Below are 17,533 nucleotides of genomic sequence, written 5' to 3' on the forward strand. Positions count from 1 at the left end.
GTGAGATTATACCGAATACACAAGAAAGAGTGGCTTTTGTTTGTGAATGTCCATTTTTATTTTCTATTCCATACATCACGAGTTTTGTAGAGTTGCAAAATGGTCTTTGTATGAACATACAAAGTCACATTTCGAAAAGGGTGAGCAACATTTTGTACAAAAATCTTGTACAAGTATTTGGTGGGCTGATACAGTTTCAAATAATGTCCATCACTGACGAAGCAAGCATGCAGCAGATGTTCTATATTATCGACGAACCCGATTTCATGTGCCGGTGATAGAGCTGTACGTTGAGTTTGAACAGCAGTCAGGGATGGGTACAGTCGACGACGAGGTCAATGTTGATGAGCTCGGTGATACAGATTGAGAAGAAGATAATAATGACAACGAAGAAGAATTCGAAGCTAACTATGAAGTCGATGACGAAAACGATGACGGAGACTTGGCAGGCAATCCGGCGATGCAGGATAAGGCGGATGCCATTGTAAACCAACACCTGTTTGGTGTTCCATCTTTTATGCGGACTCTAAATCTCGAAGCCATGCATGCCCCGGAATTTCCTGAGTATGCAAATACGGGTATGTTATGATTATTAACTCAAGTTTCCTATAGTGCTTAATTTATTTGCCTTGTCTGACTGATGGTGGTGCGCATGTCGTAGGTGAAGGCAACGTTGCGGCGGAAAATGGCGAGTTTAGTGTCGAAATGGAATTTGGTTCGAGAGAGTCGGTGATATCTGCAATCAAAAGCTTCACCATATCTCTAGAGGAGTTGATTACACTGTGTATGAGTTTGAGCCGTAGACATTCTATGCGAAATGCTATGGGTATGGTGCAGGGTAGGGGTGTTCAAATCCAAACCGATCCAAATTAAACCGATCATCCAATCCAATCCAAACCGAAAACCGATTGAAACCGCACTAATTCGGATTTGATTGGATCTTGTTTTTTGCAAACTGCTGGATCGGATCGGATTTCGGATCTACTTTTTACAACCGATCCAATCCAATCCAAACCGCACAATGTGTTATAATATTATTATTTTATTATTATACTTACAATTATACTTATAACATATTCAATTTGTTATACATTTTTATATTTTTCATGTATTATTATTATTTAATAGATATTTTATGTTCAAAATGTGATTTATTTATTTATTTATTTTAACTAACCTATAATTTTATTTCTATTGTTATGTTATCGTTAGTTTTTTTAAGATATTGTTAAGACTTGTTATGTCATTGTTGGCTATTTGAAATTTGATGGAGACTTGTTATATATATTTAACATTTTTAATTTACAAAACCGCAAATCCAATCCAATCCAAACCGCTCGAAATTGGATCGGATCGGATCGAATTTTTTTTAATATCATCCAATCCACACCGCACCGCAAGTAAATATAGTGTTCGGATCGGATGAGTTTTTGACTCAAAACCGATCCAAACTGCACCGCGAACACCCCTAGTGCAGTGTGCGACTGGCTTATCTAAGCTAGCTTGATTCGAAAAAAAGCTTGTTGGGAGATCAGGAGATACAATGGCAAGCACACGTGCACCATGGGTACGATTTCACAAGATCATGCCAAGTTGGACTTAGACACAATTGCAGATGCCATTAGGCCGTTGGTCGAAGCAGACCCCTCGATAAAGGTGAAGTCTGTCATTGCAGAAGTTTAAGGCAGGTTCAACTACACTGTGAGTTACCGCAAGGCTTGGTTGGCAAAGCAGAAAGCTGTCATAAAAGTTTTCGGTGATTGGGAAGTTTCTTACCAGACTCTGCCAGTATGGTTGAAAGCAATGACAGTGAAGTTGCCAAGGTCTCGTATTCGAAGTAAAACGCCCCCATTTACCGTGAGAGTGAGGAGGTTCAAGGTGTAAGAGTTCTGCACCGCGTTTTTTGGAACTTTTATCCGTGTATTGTAGCATTCAGACACTGCAAGCCGCTGGTGCAGGTTAATTGCACGCACTTGTACGGGAAATATAAAGGTGCACTTCTGGTAGCGATTGCACAAGATGGGATCAAAACATTGTGCCTATTGCATTTGCGATTGTCGAGGGTGAGACAGCAAACACGTGGGAGTTTTTCCTAACCAATTTACGGAGATATGTTGTTACCATTGATGGTGTGGGTATTATTTCTGACCGTCATACCTCCATCGATGCTGCAATAGCTCGCAGTAACGGTGCATGGCCACTACCAAGGGCGTGGCACATGTACTGCATCAAGCACATCGGATCCAACTTCTTAAGGAGATTCAAGGCTCCATATTTGCATAAACTCATGGTGAACACATGTATTTCACCTCGATATTATGGTTCTATTCATAGTAAATTTGTGGCATCTGCTTATGATTAAATGGTTTGTTCAACAGGCTATTTTAGGACAGAGCAGGAGTACAACAAAAACTACCAAAGGCTTAAAGAGCGGGGTGAGGCATATACTCAATGGTGCGATGAGATCGGTGTTGAGAGATGGGTGTTGGCATTCGATGGTGGTCATCGTTGGGGACATATGACGACAAAGTTGGTAGAGTGCATAAATTCTGTCCTGAAGGGTGCACGCAACCTTCCTGTGACTGCCCTTGTCCGGTCAACTTTCTATCGGCTGAATGAGTTGTTCACTCGGAAGAGTACCAAGGCTCATGAGCGCTCCGCAACGGATTCACGTATTCAGAATTTGTGACGAAGAGAGTTGAAGAAAGCTTCCAACGTGCAGGAAACATTGTGGTCAACCGGTTCGACAGGTGCAACGAGATGTTTGAAGTTCGCGAAATACAAGATGGTACTATTTACACAGTTAACCTTGCGCAACGACATTACGGCTGTGGCCATTTCCAGGTCGAGCGACTTCCATGTCGCCACGTGCTTACATGTTGCGCCAACCAGCGTCTTGATTGGCAAGTGTACGTGCACGATGTGTACAAGATGTCTGAAATTTGCAAGGTGTACAGAGGCGAGTTTGTTCCGATAGGTGACCTATCTACATGGGATAGATACGAAGGAGCGAAGGTGATCGCCAACTGGACATTGAGGCGCGCGACGAAAGGAAGACCAAAGTCAACCCAATACTTGAATGAGATGGACTTGCGGGATATTCGTGATCCTCGCCGGTGCACTATATGTGGACGCGAGGGACATAGCCACAGCCAATGTCCTCAGCGCGCAGGTCCAAGTTCCGCTGGAGGTCCTTAGTGGTTAGGCTTTTCAATATAACTTTCTTATGACCTACTTCATAATTATATGTTACCTTTTTTGTAACCTCGTCATTTACTTTAACCTAGTTAACAATTTATAATAAATAAAGTTTTTAAGTTTGTTATTTATTTGTTTAGAGAACAAACATTTCGATCCAAACAGAGTTATACGGAAGCAAAGCTAAATATGTCATAATAATAATACTGAACAGAATCATCTAAATATAACATATGACACTGAATACAAATCTGAATGCAATGCTGAATACAAGATCAACTGCAACAAACTACTTCCTCGGTGCCTTCTTCGAATACAAGGATGGGGTGTATTTGTCCGGAGGCGTAGTCTGTGTCCATAAGTTATACGAACGACCCTGAGGCAAACCAGCATCCAGCCCACTGCCAACGTCAGGACCACCAAAATCTATCATGCTCACACCACCAGTGTCATACAAACTGGAGCCACTCATTCCTGGAGCACTCGATCCACCAAGATCATACCAGTGCTGCAAGTTGTATCCCAAGGTTGCAGTGATCACGACCAAGGTCGAACGCCGGGCCTAGTGGAAGCTTTTGCATCCCAAACTGTCGTCTAACTCGGTCTGTCAAGTGCCATTCTATGCACTCGAATGACACTAGAGGCGACTGGGCGGAGCACATAACCATCTGGGCAGTGAGGACATCCGGAATCCCCACTCCCATATATGGCCGCCATATAAACTGCACATTCGTTACCAAGAGGCTGATTAGAAAAACTAAACTTCTGAATAAAAACATTGGACATTAATGGTACAACTTACATTGTCAACTCCTATGTCGTCGAGTCCTCGCCTAAAATGCGCAGTAGGCCACCGTATATATCTTGTATGTCGGCGCCAATGACTCCACTTAACAAAAAACAGAATAATAATAATAATAATAATAATAATAATAATAATAATAATAATAATAATAATAATAATAATAATAATAATAATAATGATAATGATAAAAGCCAATACCGTCGCACTAGTGGAATACCAACATCGTTGAGTTGATCGCGGGGTATAGGTGTCAGGAACGGCATACGCTCCCATGCCCAAACAAAAAACAGTATCAGTGGGCCATCCATTTCTTTGCAGTAGTATCGTGATGCACGACACAACAATCTGTATAGGTGTGCCAGACTGGCTGCCCCCAACTGTACTCTGAAATCCGGTGGAAATCCCGAAGTAGCGGTAGAAACTTCGAGTTTAGTGAAGTGGTCGACTTATTCGGAAACACAACTATTCCGAACACGCAGAAAATATGCGCCCAGACGTACCGCTTAAGAGACTCCTAAGTGTCACATGGCTCGGTGTCTCTGCACCGCTGGACCCAAGCAATATTAACCTTCCCCAGCACGTGATCTTCCGGACCGGGCTCCCGACCAAAACACGCAATGCAGTTCTCCACCAAGAACTGGTGACTGCTATCTTATCTACCCGTAACGGCCTCCCCATTAACCAGGAGGCCAAGAATATATGAAACATCTTTCAACGTCACTGTCACCACACCGACCGGAAGATGAAATGTATGGGTCTCCGGCCTCCATCTTTCGACCAAAGCACTTAGTAGTGAAGAATGACCTCTAAGTTCGCCTACTCGTGAAACGTGTTAAAACCCAGTCAGTGCTAGTGAAACTGCAGCTACCTCGTTAAAGGTCTCTGACGGATCTAATTTTCTAGGCAACAGATTTCTGACATCCTGCGAAAAAAATTAACGATAAATAAATAATAATAATAATAATAATAATAATAATAATAATAATAATAATAAAGATAATGATAATAATAATTATAATAATAATAATTAATAAATAACGTTATCATAAAAAAAACGTTTATTTTTAACAGAAATATTATTATAAACATATACCAATATACTAATCATAACTAATCCAATACTTACTTTCCTATAATAATAATAATAATAATAATAATAATAATAATAATAATAATAATAATAATAATAATACGGTTACTAATCCTAATAATATTATAATTATTACGCAGTATTCTATAATGGCTAGCAATCATAATAATAATGTCACTAACAATAATAACAATAATATAAAAAACCAGTAACTAAACAATATTATTACTATTATTATCTTAAAAAATAATCATAAATTATTAATAAATAATAAACAATTATTAAACATTATTTACTTTCCATTAAAAAACAATAACAATTTATTACTACTATTATTACACAATATTATTTATTTATTATCAGAAAATATTAATATTTTATTATAAAAATTAATAACTTATTATTAGAAAATATTAATAGTTTATTTATACAACCGTATCATAAAAATTAATAATAAATTATTTAAAAATAATAATAAACTTTTAATTTATTTTTATAATTTATTAGACAGTACGACTAGTATGATAAAAATTAATAATAAATAATTAAAAAATAATAACAATTTATTAAAAATAATAAAAAATTTATTACACAGTATTTTTTATTAGTAAAAAATAATTATATTAATAATAATAACAATAATAATAACAACAACAATGTCACTAACAACAACAACAACAACAACAACAACAACAACAACAAATAATAATATTAAAATTAACAATAACACTATCAAAAAAATATATATATATTTACCCATTGAGAATGATCAAGATATTTAATAATGTGTTCCTCCAAATTGGTAAAATTACGAACCATTATTTAATCCTTTACCGTAAACTTCTTTTCCCACACTTCTTCACTTTTACTTCTTCATTTTTTCCTCTTACTCTGATTTCACTCTCCTTTCACTCTCGTTTCACACCCGTTACTCCTATCTGCGTTTGGTCTTCATTTTCATAAGCAAATTTACCACCTTCTGTGACGTGTGTCACACATGCAGCTAAAATGACTGCCAAACGTAACTTCCGATTTGTTTTGGTAGGCTGACAAACGCAACCTGCGTTTTGTCTTCTTCAAAGCTGATCAAAAGTGAAGCTGTTTGCATGCAGGGGACATAGTGCCACATTTCGTTCTTTGATTGCCCGGACCTGCTAAATGCAGGCTACATTTTGCTAGAAATTATTTTTGTTATGAAAAAGAAGTTGGTGTTTTGGGAGAATATTGGAGGATGGGAGGATTTACCCAGCGGTGGAGCTGCCGGTCAACACACAGGGGCGTGGTGACCCTGCTACGGTGCAACGTGTCCGCACCACGCAGGGGCGAGGTGACGCGGCCAGCATGCAGGTTATGGCACCACGCAGGGGCGTGGTGGAGCTGGCGTCGCGGAGTCTCGATGCACCACGGGGGGGGGGGGGGGGAGGGGTGCTGGAGCTACTAGCATGTAGGGGACAAGTCTCACCCCGGTAAACAGCAAGCGTGGTGCGTTCTTGCTCTATATAAACAGCAAGTCTTCAACTACAATGAGAAAGAAAGTGTTAGTGAGAGGCACGGGAAGGGGATTTGTTCCTCGGAAGGCTTGCTGCTGCTTCACCGTGAAGGAGAAAGGGTGAAAAATAGGAAAAAAAAAATTATTTTGTGTTTATTTTAAAGAATGGTTCGTAATTATAAAGCTCCGGAGGAACATATTATAAATTATTTGGATCATCCAATCTATGTAAGTTGGTAAATTATATTTTTATTGTGTATTTTAATTTCTGTTATTTTTTGTTATAAAAATATTAAAATAGAATATATATTATACTATACTATTCTATACGACATACAAAAAATTAAAAAATATATATATATTTCTCTACGATAAAAATATAAAAATAATACTGTAGTAAAATAAATAATATACATTCTATAAATAAATATGTATGTTGAACATATTCAAAAGTTTAATACATAATTGTTAAAGTAATATATAAATAAATATTAGAAAAATATATATACGTTGTTATTAATAATATTAGAAAAATATATGTTGATGCACGAAAAAAAATTATTTTAACTATGGTAATGTACTTCTAACAAATAAAATATTGAAATAAATAAATATCTAAATAATATTATTAATTGAAGTGATCACATATATTTTATAAATCCATTTATTAATATTTGTTTATTAATAAATGAATATTTATAAGTAATATAACAAATATAGTTTTGTTGATGCAGCTCAACAGAAATTTATTGGTGCGTAAACTGGATCCGCCACAGAGTTGGAACCCAAGGATCGAAAACTATTTACATGCCACCGAATTTTACCACGTATCTAGGATTGGGATGATAAGAGGATCTCACCCGTTGTTAGCTGCTCTGGTTGAAAGGTGGAGGCCGGAGACTCACACTTTTGTGTTGCCGGTGGGTGAGGTTACAGTGACATTGGAAAATATCGCACATATATTTGGCTTACCAATTGACGGAGAGCCTGTGAGTGGATGGACTGACAGTAGTAGTGATTTCGTTCAGAGTCAGAGCATGGCAATATTCGGACGTGAACCGGTGCTCAGTCGTAATTCGAAATCCTATATAAAGCTTGGTTGGGTTTGATGTATCAGAGATGAGGAGCCGTTGGACACTGAAGAGTCCATAAGGAGATACGTAAGATGTCAGATTTTTTGTATGTTAGGGTCGATCCTATTCACAGATAAGTCGATCGCATACGCCCATGCGAAGTATCTACCATTGCTTCGCGATTTCGAACGGATCCATACTTATAGTTGGGGTTCAGTATGTCTCGCACATCTTTACAGAGCACTATGCCGTGCATCACGATATGATTCGAAGGAATGATCATACTCGGCGAGTTACATGGACATCGTTATGTGTGTGATATCGTTGCTCCGTTGTTGTCGTTCGAGTGTATCGAATGGCACCTTGCGGACCGAGTGATGTGTCAGTTTGGGTTCGCACAGCCCCCCCAGCGAATACCAAGGGACATTCCACTAGACCAGCATTGCATGGCTCTTCGCGGAGTGCAGCTTTATGGCTGGACAGTTTTGCTTGGGGAGTGAATAGCGGAGTGGGGAAACAGGCGAAACACTCGACTGCGGGATCTGCACCCCCTTCCGACCTGGGACTTCATACTGACTCCGGAGTATCAGGATTGGTACGTGCGCTCATTCGGACATATGCTGAGATTGTCGGCGTATGTTCCTCAGCCACCTCAGCATGCAGTGTTTGAGCCGGTTCCTTATTATGTACCACAGCCACCATAGCCACAGGACCAGAGTACGTCCGGCCACCACTCTCATCACTCTCAGCACAGCCACCATTCCCAGCACTCTCAGCACAGCCACCATTCCCAGCACTCTCAGCATAGCCACCATTCATAGCACTCTCAGCTGATACTGACGATTCCAATCGGTCATGATTGGTTTGACTTCTCCGTCGGCGGTCACGGAGATCAGCAACTACAGAATTGGGCCAATGCTATTTTGGGTGGTTGGTCAGATTTTAGTGCTATGCATTCACCGTCAGCCTCAGCTGATCCACATGGGGCATTAGTAGGTATGAGCCATGGTTTGCAGTGTCCTGCTTCCGACCACACGTCAGAGGGTGCATCGTCTGATAGTGGATTCCTTCGGCGGACATACACACTTGTTGACGAGTACAACCCCGGTGCATCCGCTCCAGTAGAGGCAGGTAGGTCGGCACTTCCGACAAAGGCGGGTGGGTCGGAGCCTCCGGCAGAGGCAGCTGGGTCGGCCGTTGCAGGTATGGGTGACTCAGTTCCAGGTCACCCATATGACCTACGGATGGAGCGAAATCCACCTGATAGGTATACTCCGTCGCGGCCAGGTCTGGGCATGATGGGTAAGGCACTGAGCTGGATGGGTTGTAAGAAGTGAGCATCGGGTTAGGGTTTTTAGATTTCATACTAGGGTTCAATGTAATACGTATTTAATGTTCTGTATGTTGGCCGATGTTATTCGTAGTTAAAAATTTGTATGTTTGCTTCAGTAAGGCGATAAATGTTAACATTATCATGGTCTTAAACATCAATGGATAATTTCAAATTTAAAAATACAAACACGACTAAGACAAAAAGAAAATCTATTATAAAAATGCAAATTCAAAAATAAAAACACAATAAAAATAAAAGTCATTCCCCCCAACCACTCGATCCAGCACGCTGAGGACATCGACTCCGACTATGTCCCTGAGCACCACAGAGACGACATATCCGAGGACCACGTATGTCGCGTGAGTCCATTTCGTTCAAGTATCTGGTTAATTTTCGGCGACCTTTCGACGTTCGCCTCAAGGCGGGTTTAGCGACCAATGTGGGTCCCTCATACGCAAGCCATGTCTCGGCATCACCTAACGGTGAGAACTCGAATCTATATACCTTACGGACCTCTGTCATCTTGTACACGTCATGCACATACACTTGCCAATCGATTCGCTGGTTAGCACAGCAAGAAATAACATGGCGACATGGTATTCGTTCCCCCTGAAAGTGCCCACAGTCACACATACATCGTGCAAGATCAACGACTAACATCTTTCCGCTAGTCATTTTGCGCACCTCAAATACTTCATTCCGTCTGTCAAAATGGTGCACAACTATATTCCCAGCCTGTTGCATACTTGCCTCTATCTGCTGTTGTGCGAATACGGAATAAGTATATCCAGCACGTTTGCGTTCGTGAGACTCAGCACTCTTCCGCGTAAAAAGTTTATTTAACCGATAATATGTTGCTCGGACTAGTGCTAACACAGGTAGATTATGGGCACCCTTCAACACTGAGTTAATGCACTCGACAAGGTTCGTCGTCATATGGTCCCATCGATGTCCCTCGTCGAATACCAATACCCAATGGCATCGCACCACCTGGCATATGCCTCGCCTCGCTCTTCCAACCTCTTATAGTTGATGTTATACTCCTCCACCGTTCTTGAATACCCAATATTGACCACAAGCTTTTGCAAGTGAAGGACTTTGAATGCTCGTAGGAAGTTGCTGTCGATGTGCCTTATACAAAACATCCACCATGCTCTTGGAGGTTGTCATTCACCTCCAGAACGATTTACTGCTGCCCGAATTGACTCATGCCGCTCCGAGATCATACCCACACCATCTTTTCTGACAATATGCATTCACAGATTCCTTAGAAAGAAGTGCCACGCATCAGTTGTCTCCCCTTCCACCAAGGCAAAAGCGATAGGCACAATGTTCTGGTTCCCATCCTGTGCAACAGCAACCAGAAGTGTACCTTTGTACTTTTCATATAGGTGTGTTCCGTCAACCTGAACTAGGGGCTTGCAATGCCTGAATGCCCTAACGCATGGATTGAAACTCCAAAATACGCGATGAAGTATTTTTACCCCTTGCGCCTCTTCATTCCCATTGTAGAGTGGGCGTGTTTATATCTGGACAATTGACCCAGGCATCTTCTGAACCATAACCGAGAGCCACCACGACAAAGCTTGGTAATTCTCCTCCCAATCACCGAAAACTTTTGCTATGGACTTCTGCTTTACCAACCAAGCCTTTCGGTAACTGATGGTATAGTTGAACCTTGACTGGACTTCGGCTATTATAGTTTTCACCTTTATGGACGGGTCAGTCTCGACCAATGGCCTTATAGCCTCAACAACTGTGTCCGAGTCCAACTTGGAATGATCCTGTGAAATCACTCCCGTTGTGCACGTGTGCCTATCGTTGTATCTGCGTATCTCCCAACAACCTTTTTCCGTATCGAGCTAGCTCGGATAAGCCGGTCGCACCCACGCCCATACAACTTGCATTTTGCATAGAACGTTTGTGACTCAGACTCATACACGTCGTAGTCAACTCCTCTAGCGATAGTGTAACTTCTAATTGCTGCCACGACCGACTTTCTAGAACTGTATTCCATTCCAATCCGAAACTCTCCGTCCTCGGGATCAGCAACGCCTACAGAAAGTGCCCATCATCGTTTATTAATCAATCCAAAGTATATATTAAAGATAACATATTATTCAGTCATCACGTACCTATGTTTGAATATTCTGGAAACTCTGGTGCATGCATGGCGTCGAGATCCAACTCACGCATAAAAGGTGGAACGTTCATCGGTTGACTGATTGAGGGGTGAACCATTACATTATCAACTGCTGTCTCAACTCCCACATCACCATCCTCGTCTTCGTCGCCGGCTTCATAAGTGGCTTCGAAGTCATCTTTGCTGTTACTATTCATTCTCTCGTACACTGCAGCTCTATCATCCTCCACCTCTAAGTCATTTTGAATCCCTTCCGCCTCTACAGTTTCAAACTCAACATACAGCTCAATCTGTGGCTGTCGTATTTGAGTCTGCCGGTGAATTTGAAACATATTATGCATAGTCACTTCGTTAGTGATTGGCATGATATCAAACTGTATTAGACCACCAAAAACTACAACCGGATTCCGGTATAGAATTGTGCTCACTCTCATTAACGTACCGTTCTCCATGCTTTGACGGAGACCATTCTGAAGTTCCATAAACGTCATGGTGCATGGAACCACAAATGAAAACGGATTCTGGCACACAAATCTCACTCCCTCATGAGTATTACGTATTATCTCACCGTCGCGATACACTACCAAGTTTGCGGTACCCTCCATTACACCAGAAACACACTCAAAGAGCACTCACGCACTTTCTCAGAATTTAAATGAACCCAAGCACTACCTTATATAGAGTAGCATTCACCACGCCCCCACGTTTTGATTGCCTCAGACGAATCACGTCCTGTCACGTGTCAGGACGCCCTACGTGCCACGTCATCACGCCTCCACGTGGTGCTTCTGTGGCCCGTTCATCTTCCGCCACGTCATCATCACGCTCCCACATGATGCCTACGTGGCCAATTCTTGCTCCGCCACGTCATCATCACACCCCCACATTCTAGGTTAGCACGCCCCCATGTGATGCCACCGTGTCCCATTCAACCTGCGCCACGTCATCTCACCTGACACTCGTCGCAGTCAACACGCCCCTGCGTGTTGAACATGGATCCACTATTGGGTAAAACACAATATTTTCCCATTTCTAGCCAAAACACCACTTTACTTTTCATATTAAAATTCTTGAGCCACATTTTGCAACGTGCTCCTCTTTTTTCTTGTTTTTCATTGCTGCCAAAATGTAACTTGCGTTTTGTGCTCTCTAACAATGCTAACTAGGGGTGTTCAAATCCAAACCGATCCAAATTAAACTGCTCATCCAATCCAATCCAAACCGAAATCGATTAAAACCGCATTAATTTGGATCTAATTGGATTTTATTTTTTACAAACCGCTGGATCGGATCGGATTTCGGATCTACTTTTCAAAACCGATCCAATCCAATCCAAACCGCACAATGTGCTATAATATTATTATTTTATTATTATATTTATAATTATACTTATAACATGTTTAATTTATTATACATTTTTATATTATTCATGTATTATTATTATTTAATAAATAGTTTATGTTCAAAATGTTATTTATTATTTATTTTAACTAACCTATAATTTTATTTCTATATTATGTTATTGTTGGCTTTTTAAGATATTGTTGAGACTTGTTATGTTATTGTTAATTATTTAAAATTTGATGTTAAGACTTGTTATATGTATTTAATTTTTTTAATTTACAAAACCGCAAATCCAATCCAATCCAAACCGCTTGAAATTGGATCGGATCGGATCGGATCGGATTTTTTTTAAAACATCATCCAATCCAAACTGCACCGCTTGAAATTGGATCAGATCGGATGAGTTTTTTACTCAAAACCGATCCAAACCGCACTGCAAACACCCTTAATGCTAACTCTACATTCATGCATAATACACCATGCATTCATTTTTTACCAATTTACCATTTTTTAATCCATTTACAAATTAATTTCTATAGAGGCATGTCCTAATAATGTGTCATTTAGTTTTAACGACAAAATCATATGGACTCGAAAACCAAAAATTTAATTTAAAAAATTTATGGCCTAAATAAAGCTGGTTTGAATTTATTATGTGATATGCCACGGACTTAGAGGAGAATAAGTAGTGACTTTGACTCTCAAAAAATTTAAGAAATTTTACTTATATATAAAATATGTGTTTAAAAAATAAAAAATATTATATAATTTAATAATTTTATATGTATTATTTTTTATTATGTAATGAATTTATGTCTTAATTATTTAATTCACTAATATTTTTTACTTATTTAATTTAATATCATACCTTTAAATTTTTGTATTTTTTAAATTAGTTTTTATATAATAATTTTTATATTTAATTTTCAAAAAATCTTTTATTTTTATATTAATATATTTAATATTTATATTATTATATTAATAATGACTTATGTAGTTATATTTTAGTAATCACATTATGTATTTTAGATATTATTTTAACTAAACACGCTATAAATTATTGGTATTTTATAATTTTATAATATAGTATATTATTATATTTTTTTATATAATGATCATATTAAAAATAAAATTATAAAAAAAATATAATTATATATATATATATATTGATAAATTTTTTAAAAAATTAACTCTAATAATTATATATTAATCATCTTTATAAAAAAAATTATCTAAAATTTGATCTTCCATATTAAAATTTCTGAATCCATATTTGTACATGACTTTAAGATATCGATGCAATATTTATCAATCAATTTATAGCAATTATTTTCGCAACCAAAGTATATGAGAACTTAAATCGAATAGTGTAATAGTTATAGACTTACAGCTAGCTGGCTGTGACTATTTGCAATTAAGCAACACTTTTATCTTGAGGCATATATATATATATATAAGCCAAAGCCTAGGCCACAACTTTCCATTGATGTGGACGCTGTTGAAAAGAAAGCACAAAGGGAGTCAGTTTTAGATCGAGTAGCCGAAAGAGATAAGATAGATATTAATAAGATTAGGGGTACGGTGGCAACCAAGCAGGTAGGAGTGGATTTTTGTCATATCTAATTTCATTTCGTTCTACAAAAATTTACATAAAATCTGCTCCGTTTTTATTTAGGTAATAAAAAATTGGACCTAAACAAAATTAAAATTTTAACTCAATTTGTCTTTTTTTACAGATTAAGCAGGTCAGTTCCGTAGATTTGACCTATTTTGTCATCCATAATATTTAAGATATATGGATATTGAACACAAAAATATTAATATATTTTTAAAAAAATATTAAAAATATTAAAAATTATTATTTTTTATTATTATTTAATTATTAATTTAATTTTATTAGTCTAATTTATTTAGTCTAATAATTTAATAATATATTTTATTATATATTTTTAAATATTAATAATTAGTTAATAATTAAAAATAATAAATTATGATGACTTCTTAATATTTTTTATTAAATCACTTATTCAAAAATAATTAAATTTTATTTTTTAAAATTTTAAATATTATATCATAAAATTAATAACAATTTAAATATTTAGATAGAAAATATATAAATAATTATAAATCTAATACTTTATGAGTTTAATTATATAAAAATTTTATATGGTATCATTTAGTTAGATTTATACGTTAGATAATTTTTAAAATAATAATACACAATTAATTATGTAAAACTTGTTTACCTTGACTGTCCATAAAATCGAAATTCATAATTTATACCAAATCTTAATCGATCACACGGTTCACTGAACCTTAGCAGTTATCAGCCATATATCCTCTCAACCTCTCCACAGTAATCTCCATCAAAGTTTGAAACTTCTTTTTCTTGTCAAAAGAGATTAGAAACCACCGTATCAATTTTTACCATAAGCTAATAAAAATTCGGTCGCAATTTATATTATTATTCTAGTAATTATGCATGTAATAAGTTAATTATTTCGTAGTTGCAAAATTAAAAAGCTAAGCCTATCTACAACGTGTAGACCACAATAAACAACATAAGATTATGGTTATGGGCATGTAAAGAGGACAAAAGAGAAACCCAAAGATAGATGAGGCATGCACGTGATTATGGACATAACACGCAACACAACAAAATAGTGCGTGGATTTGTTTTCCAAATCATTGAATATGGTGCCTTTTCTCTCTACTCTCTTCATATGAGTTAGTAAAATCAAATCTCATTATCTCATGCTACTAACTCTAGTGGTCACGGGCACAAGGAAAATATGGCAAATATAGGGGAAGCAAATTAAATCACCACCAATTAAGATTTTTTGGCGGTTGTCTCCTCTTCTTTTCTTTCTAGAAGCTAAGAATTTTTCGAAAATGATCTTTTTTTATTCTTTTGGTTTTTTTATTTTTTTTTTTGTCCTTTATAAACAATTAAGTTTTAAAGATAAATATATTACTATTTTTTGGAATTTACAAAAAGAAAAGTTAAAACAATAATATATGTGTTACTTTGTCTTATGCATTGAACTAATTTCTATAAGCAATTTTAAGGTATGGTCTAACTAACTTTAATTTTATACAAACAATTTTCTTCTCAGTTCACAAAAAAAATTGTTAGGCCTTGTGTTGAAATATTTTGTGAATTGTACATATTAAAACAGACCATATACTATTTCAAAACAATGAGAAAGTTAGCAAAATATTATTGCATATTTGTGAAACACATTTGATCCATGTTTTGCACATCAAATGCACAACCGGTATTAGTTGTGACCATATTGATATTCATAGATTATTGAATCTCAATTTCCAATCCACTTCAATTCCACATTTCCTTCTATCCGTGAACTAATAATATTTCACAAGATTGAACCACAAATACAGATAACTTCCTATACCTTAAATCCTGAATGGAACAACCTATTTAATTTCTTCCTGCACATGTTGGAAATTAAAGGTTCGTTCTCCAATGCCATGAATTTAATAAGTGAGGAGAATCATAAGCAAAACACTCATCAAGTACATCCTCCTTTTATTATATATATTAATTAACCCAAATCTTGCACCAATATTCAATTCTTTCCCAAATGATATTGCTATGAGCAACTTCTTCTGAACAAAACACTCATCAAGTACATCCTCCGTCCGTGTGCATGTGGTTAAAGTTTTTAAAAGTTAGAAGACGCTTTTAAAATGCATTTACCGAAGAGATTTTTAGAATTGGCTTATACTTATTAAAATTATAAAATCTAATGCAATTTCATATATTAATAAAAATATAAATTTATTCTAATATTTATGTCTATTATAATTTTTAAATTTTAAAAATTATTTTACTAAACATAATTGTTCCTATTTATATTTATTAAAAGTTGTGTTTAGTTTAATTTATCAAATATAGATACTACATTTTTTTAATAATATTTTTTGAAAAACAACTTTGATAAACTATTTTAAAAAAGTATAAGTTAATTTCTCTTCCTACATTATTGGTCTTTTAAATAATGGCTAGATCGCATAATATAAATTAGAGCTAATAAAATTGTTTTTTCTTTTGGTCAGGTACCCCTTACACACACCCTTTTTCTTTACCAATGAGTTTCATATATCAATTTTCTAGACCTAATTAGGATTTAAACTTGGTGTACCTTCTAACAAGGCAAACATAGGTGCCACTAAACCAAACTTTGCGGTGCGAGCTAATATAATTGGTTTAGTTAATTTCTGGTATTACGAAATTAAATTCTAGTATAACCCAATTAGTCGAGAGTCCATGGGCGGAAAAATTCTGGGCCAGCCTTCAAACATTTTCTATGGGTTTGGGTTTGTAATACAAAAAACAAGCGAGGCCTAATTAGTTGAGTAGTCAAACATGGAGCAAAGAAACCCAATCATTAGCAGGCACGGGCTAAGCTTTGGGCCTGCTTTAACATCTTTTATTGTGTTCTGAGGCTGTTAAAACTGGTGATTTAAATGCGAGTCCAACTCTCGACCAAAAAAAAAAATGCGAGTCCAACTAGAGAATCTATCTTATATGGGCTAATTTTGTCAAACCCCTAAACTTAATTTGAATATGTTTGCTGATTTGTGTGAGGTTCCTTTCGCCCGCCCCTGTAGTTTTTTTAAGCCGTTTTTGTTTTCGAGAATAGGATAGAATAAAACAAGACAAAAACAAGACATAAAAAATAGAAATATAAATTTATTATTGAAATAAATTGGCAATAATAAATATAATAAATATATAATTATAAATGTTACATATATAAAATTATAGATATTAAATTTAATAGAATAAATTTAAATTATTATTTTTTAGCATTGTCATTGTAATAAATTAATGCAAAAGATTGAGCTAAATACCCTTTATTAATTATTAATTAGTTCTAATGCCTTATTCCTTATTATTCTTGTCACGTGGTAATATCTCGATGTAAGACCTAGAGAAGTTTCATTCTTGCACCATGATGATCCTTATGTGTGTTAATTTGTTTGAACTAATTGTTAAGAAAAATATAGAGGAATAATGTTTTTTTAGAAAAT

At 36.4% G+C, this 17,533-nt stretch overlaps 2 protein-coding genes across 2 annotated transcripts; one reads left to right on the plus strand and one right to left on the minus strand.

Moving 5' to 3' along the window:
* The first annotated feature begins 460 nt into the window (after window positions 1-460).
* Window positions 461-3,198, plus strand: LOC130965644 (uncharacterized). The gene is made up of 6 exons (XM_057890407.1): window positions 461-578; window positions 662-826; window positions 1,685-1,880; window positions 1,993-2,300; window positions 2,379-2,672; window positions 2,723-3,198. The coding sequence occupies exons 1-6, from the start codon at window positions 461-463 to the stop codon at window positions 3,196-3,198; spliced, it is 1,557 nt and encodes a 518-aa protein (XP_057746390.1).
* A 6,722-nt stretch (window positions 3,199-9,920) lies between these two features.
* LOC130965645 (uncharacterized) lies at window positions 9,921-11,736 on the minus strand. The gene is made up of 5 exons (XM_057890408.1): window positions 11,124-11,736; window positions 10,835-11,043; window positions 10,548-10,772; window positions 10,249-10,334; window positions 9,921-10,119 (listed from the first exon to the last, which is right to left on the minus strand). Exons 1-5 carry the CDS (start codon window positions 11,734-11,736, stop codon window positions 9,921-9,923), a joined length of 1,332 nt encoding a protein of 443 aa, XP_057746391.1.
* Between the last annotated feature and the right edge of the window lie 5,797 nt (window positions 11,737-17,533).

This window comes from Arachis stenosperma, chromosome 3 (genome assembly GCF_014773155.1).
Source record: "Arachis stenosperma cultivar V10309 chromosome 3, arast.V10309.gnm1.PFL2, whole genome shotgun sequence".
Classification (NCBI taxonomy): domain Eukaryota; kingdom Viridiplantae; phylum Streptophyta; class Magnoliopsida; order Fabales; family Fabaceae; genus Arachis; species Arachis stenosperma.

Bases quoted from the DNA above. Each gene is read 5' to 3' on its own strand.
- LOC130965644 (XM_057890407.1), top strand. From the start codon at position 461: ATGCAGGATAAGGCGGATGCCATTGTAAACCAACACCTGTTTGGTGTT. The intron at 827-1,684 runs GTATGGTGCAGG...CAGAAGTTTAAG, and splicing joins TTCTATGCGAAATGCTATGG to GCAGGTTCAACTACACTGTG. The intron at 2,301-2,378 runs GTATTTCACCTC...TTTGTTCAACAG, and splicing joins TAAACTCATGGTGAACACAT to GCTATTTTAGGACAGAGCAG.
- LOC130965645 (XM_057890408.1), bottom strand. From the start codon at position 11,736: ATGGAGGGTACCGCAAACTTGGTAGTGTATCGCGACGGTGAGATAATA. The intron at 11,044-11,123 runs GTACGTGATGAC...CACTTTCTGTAG, and splicing joins TCCAGAATATTCAAACATAG to GCGTTGCTGATCCCGAGGAC. The intron at 10,120-10,248 runs GTGAATGCATAT...GTTTTGTATAAG, and splicing joins CACTTCTTTCTAAGGAATCT to GCACATCGACAGCAACTTCC.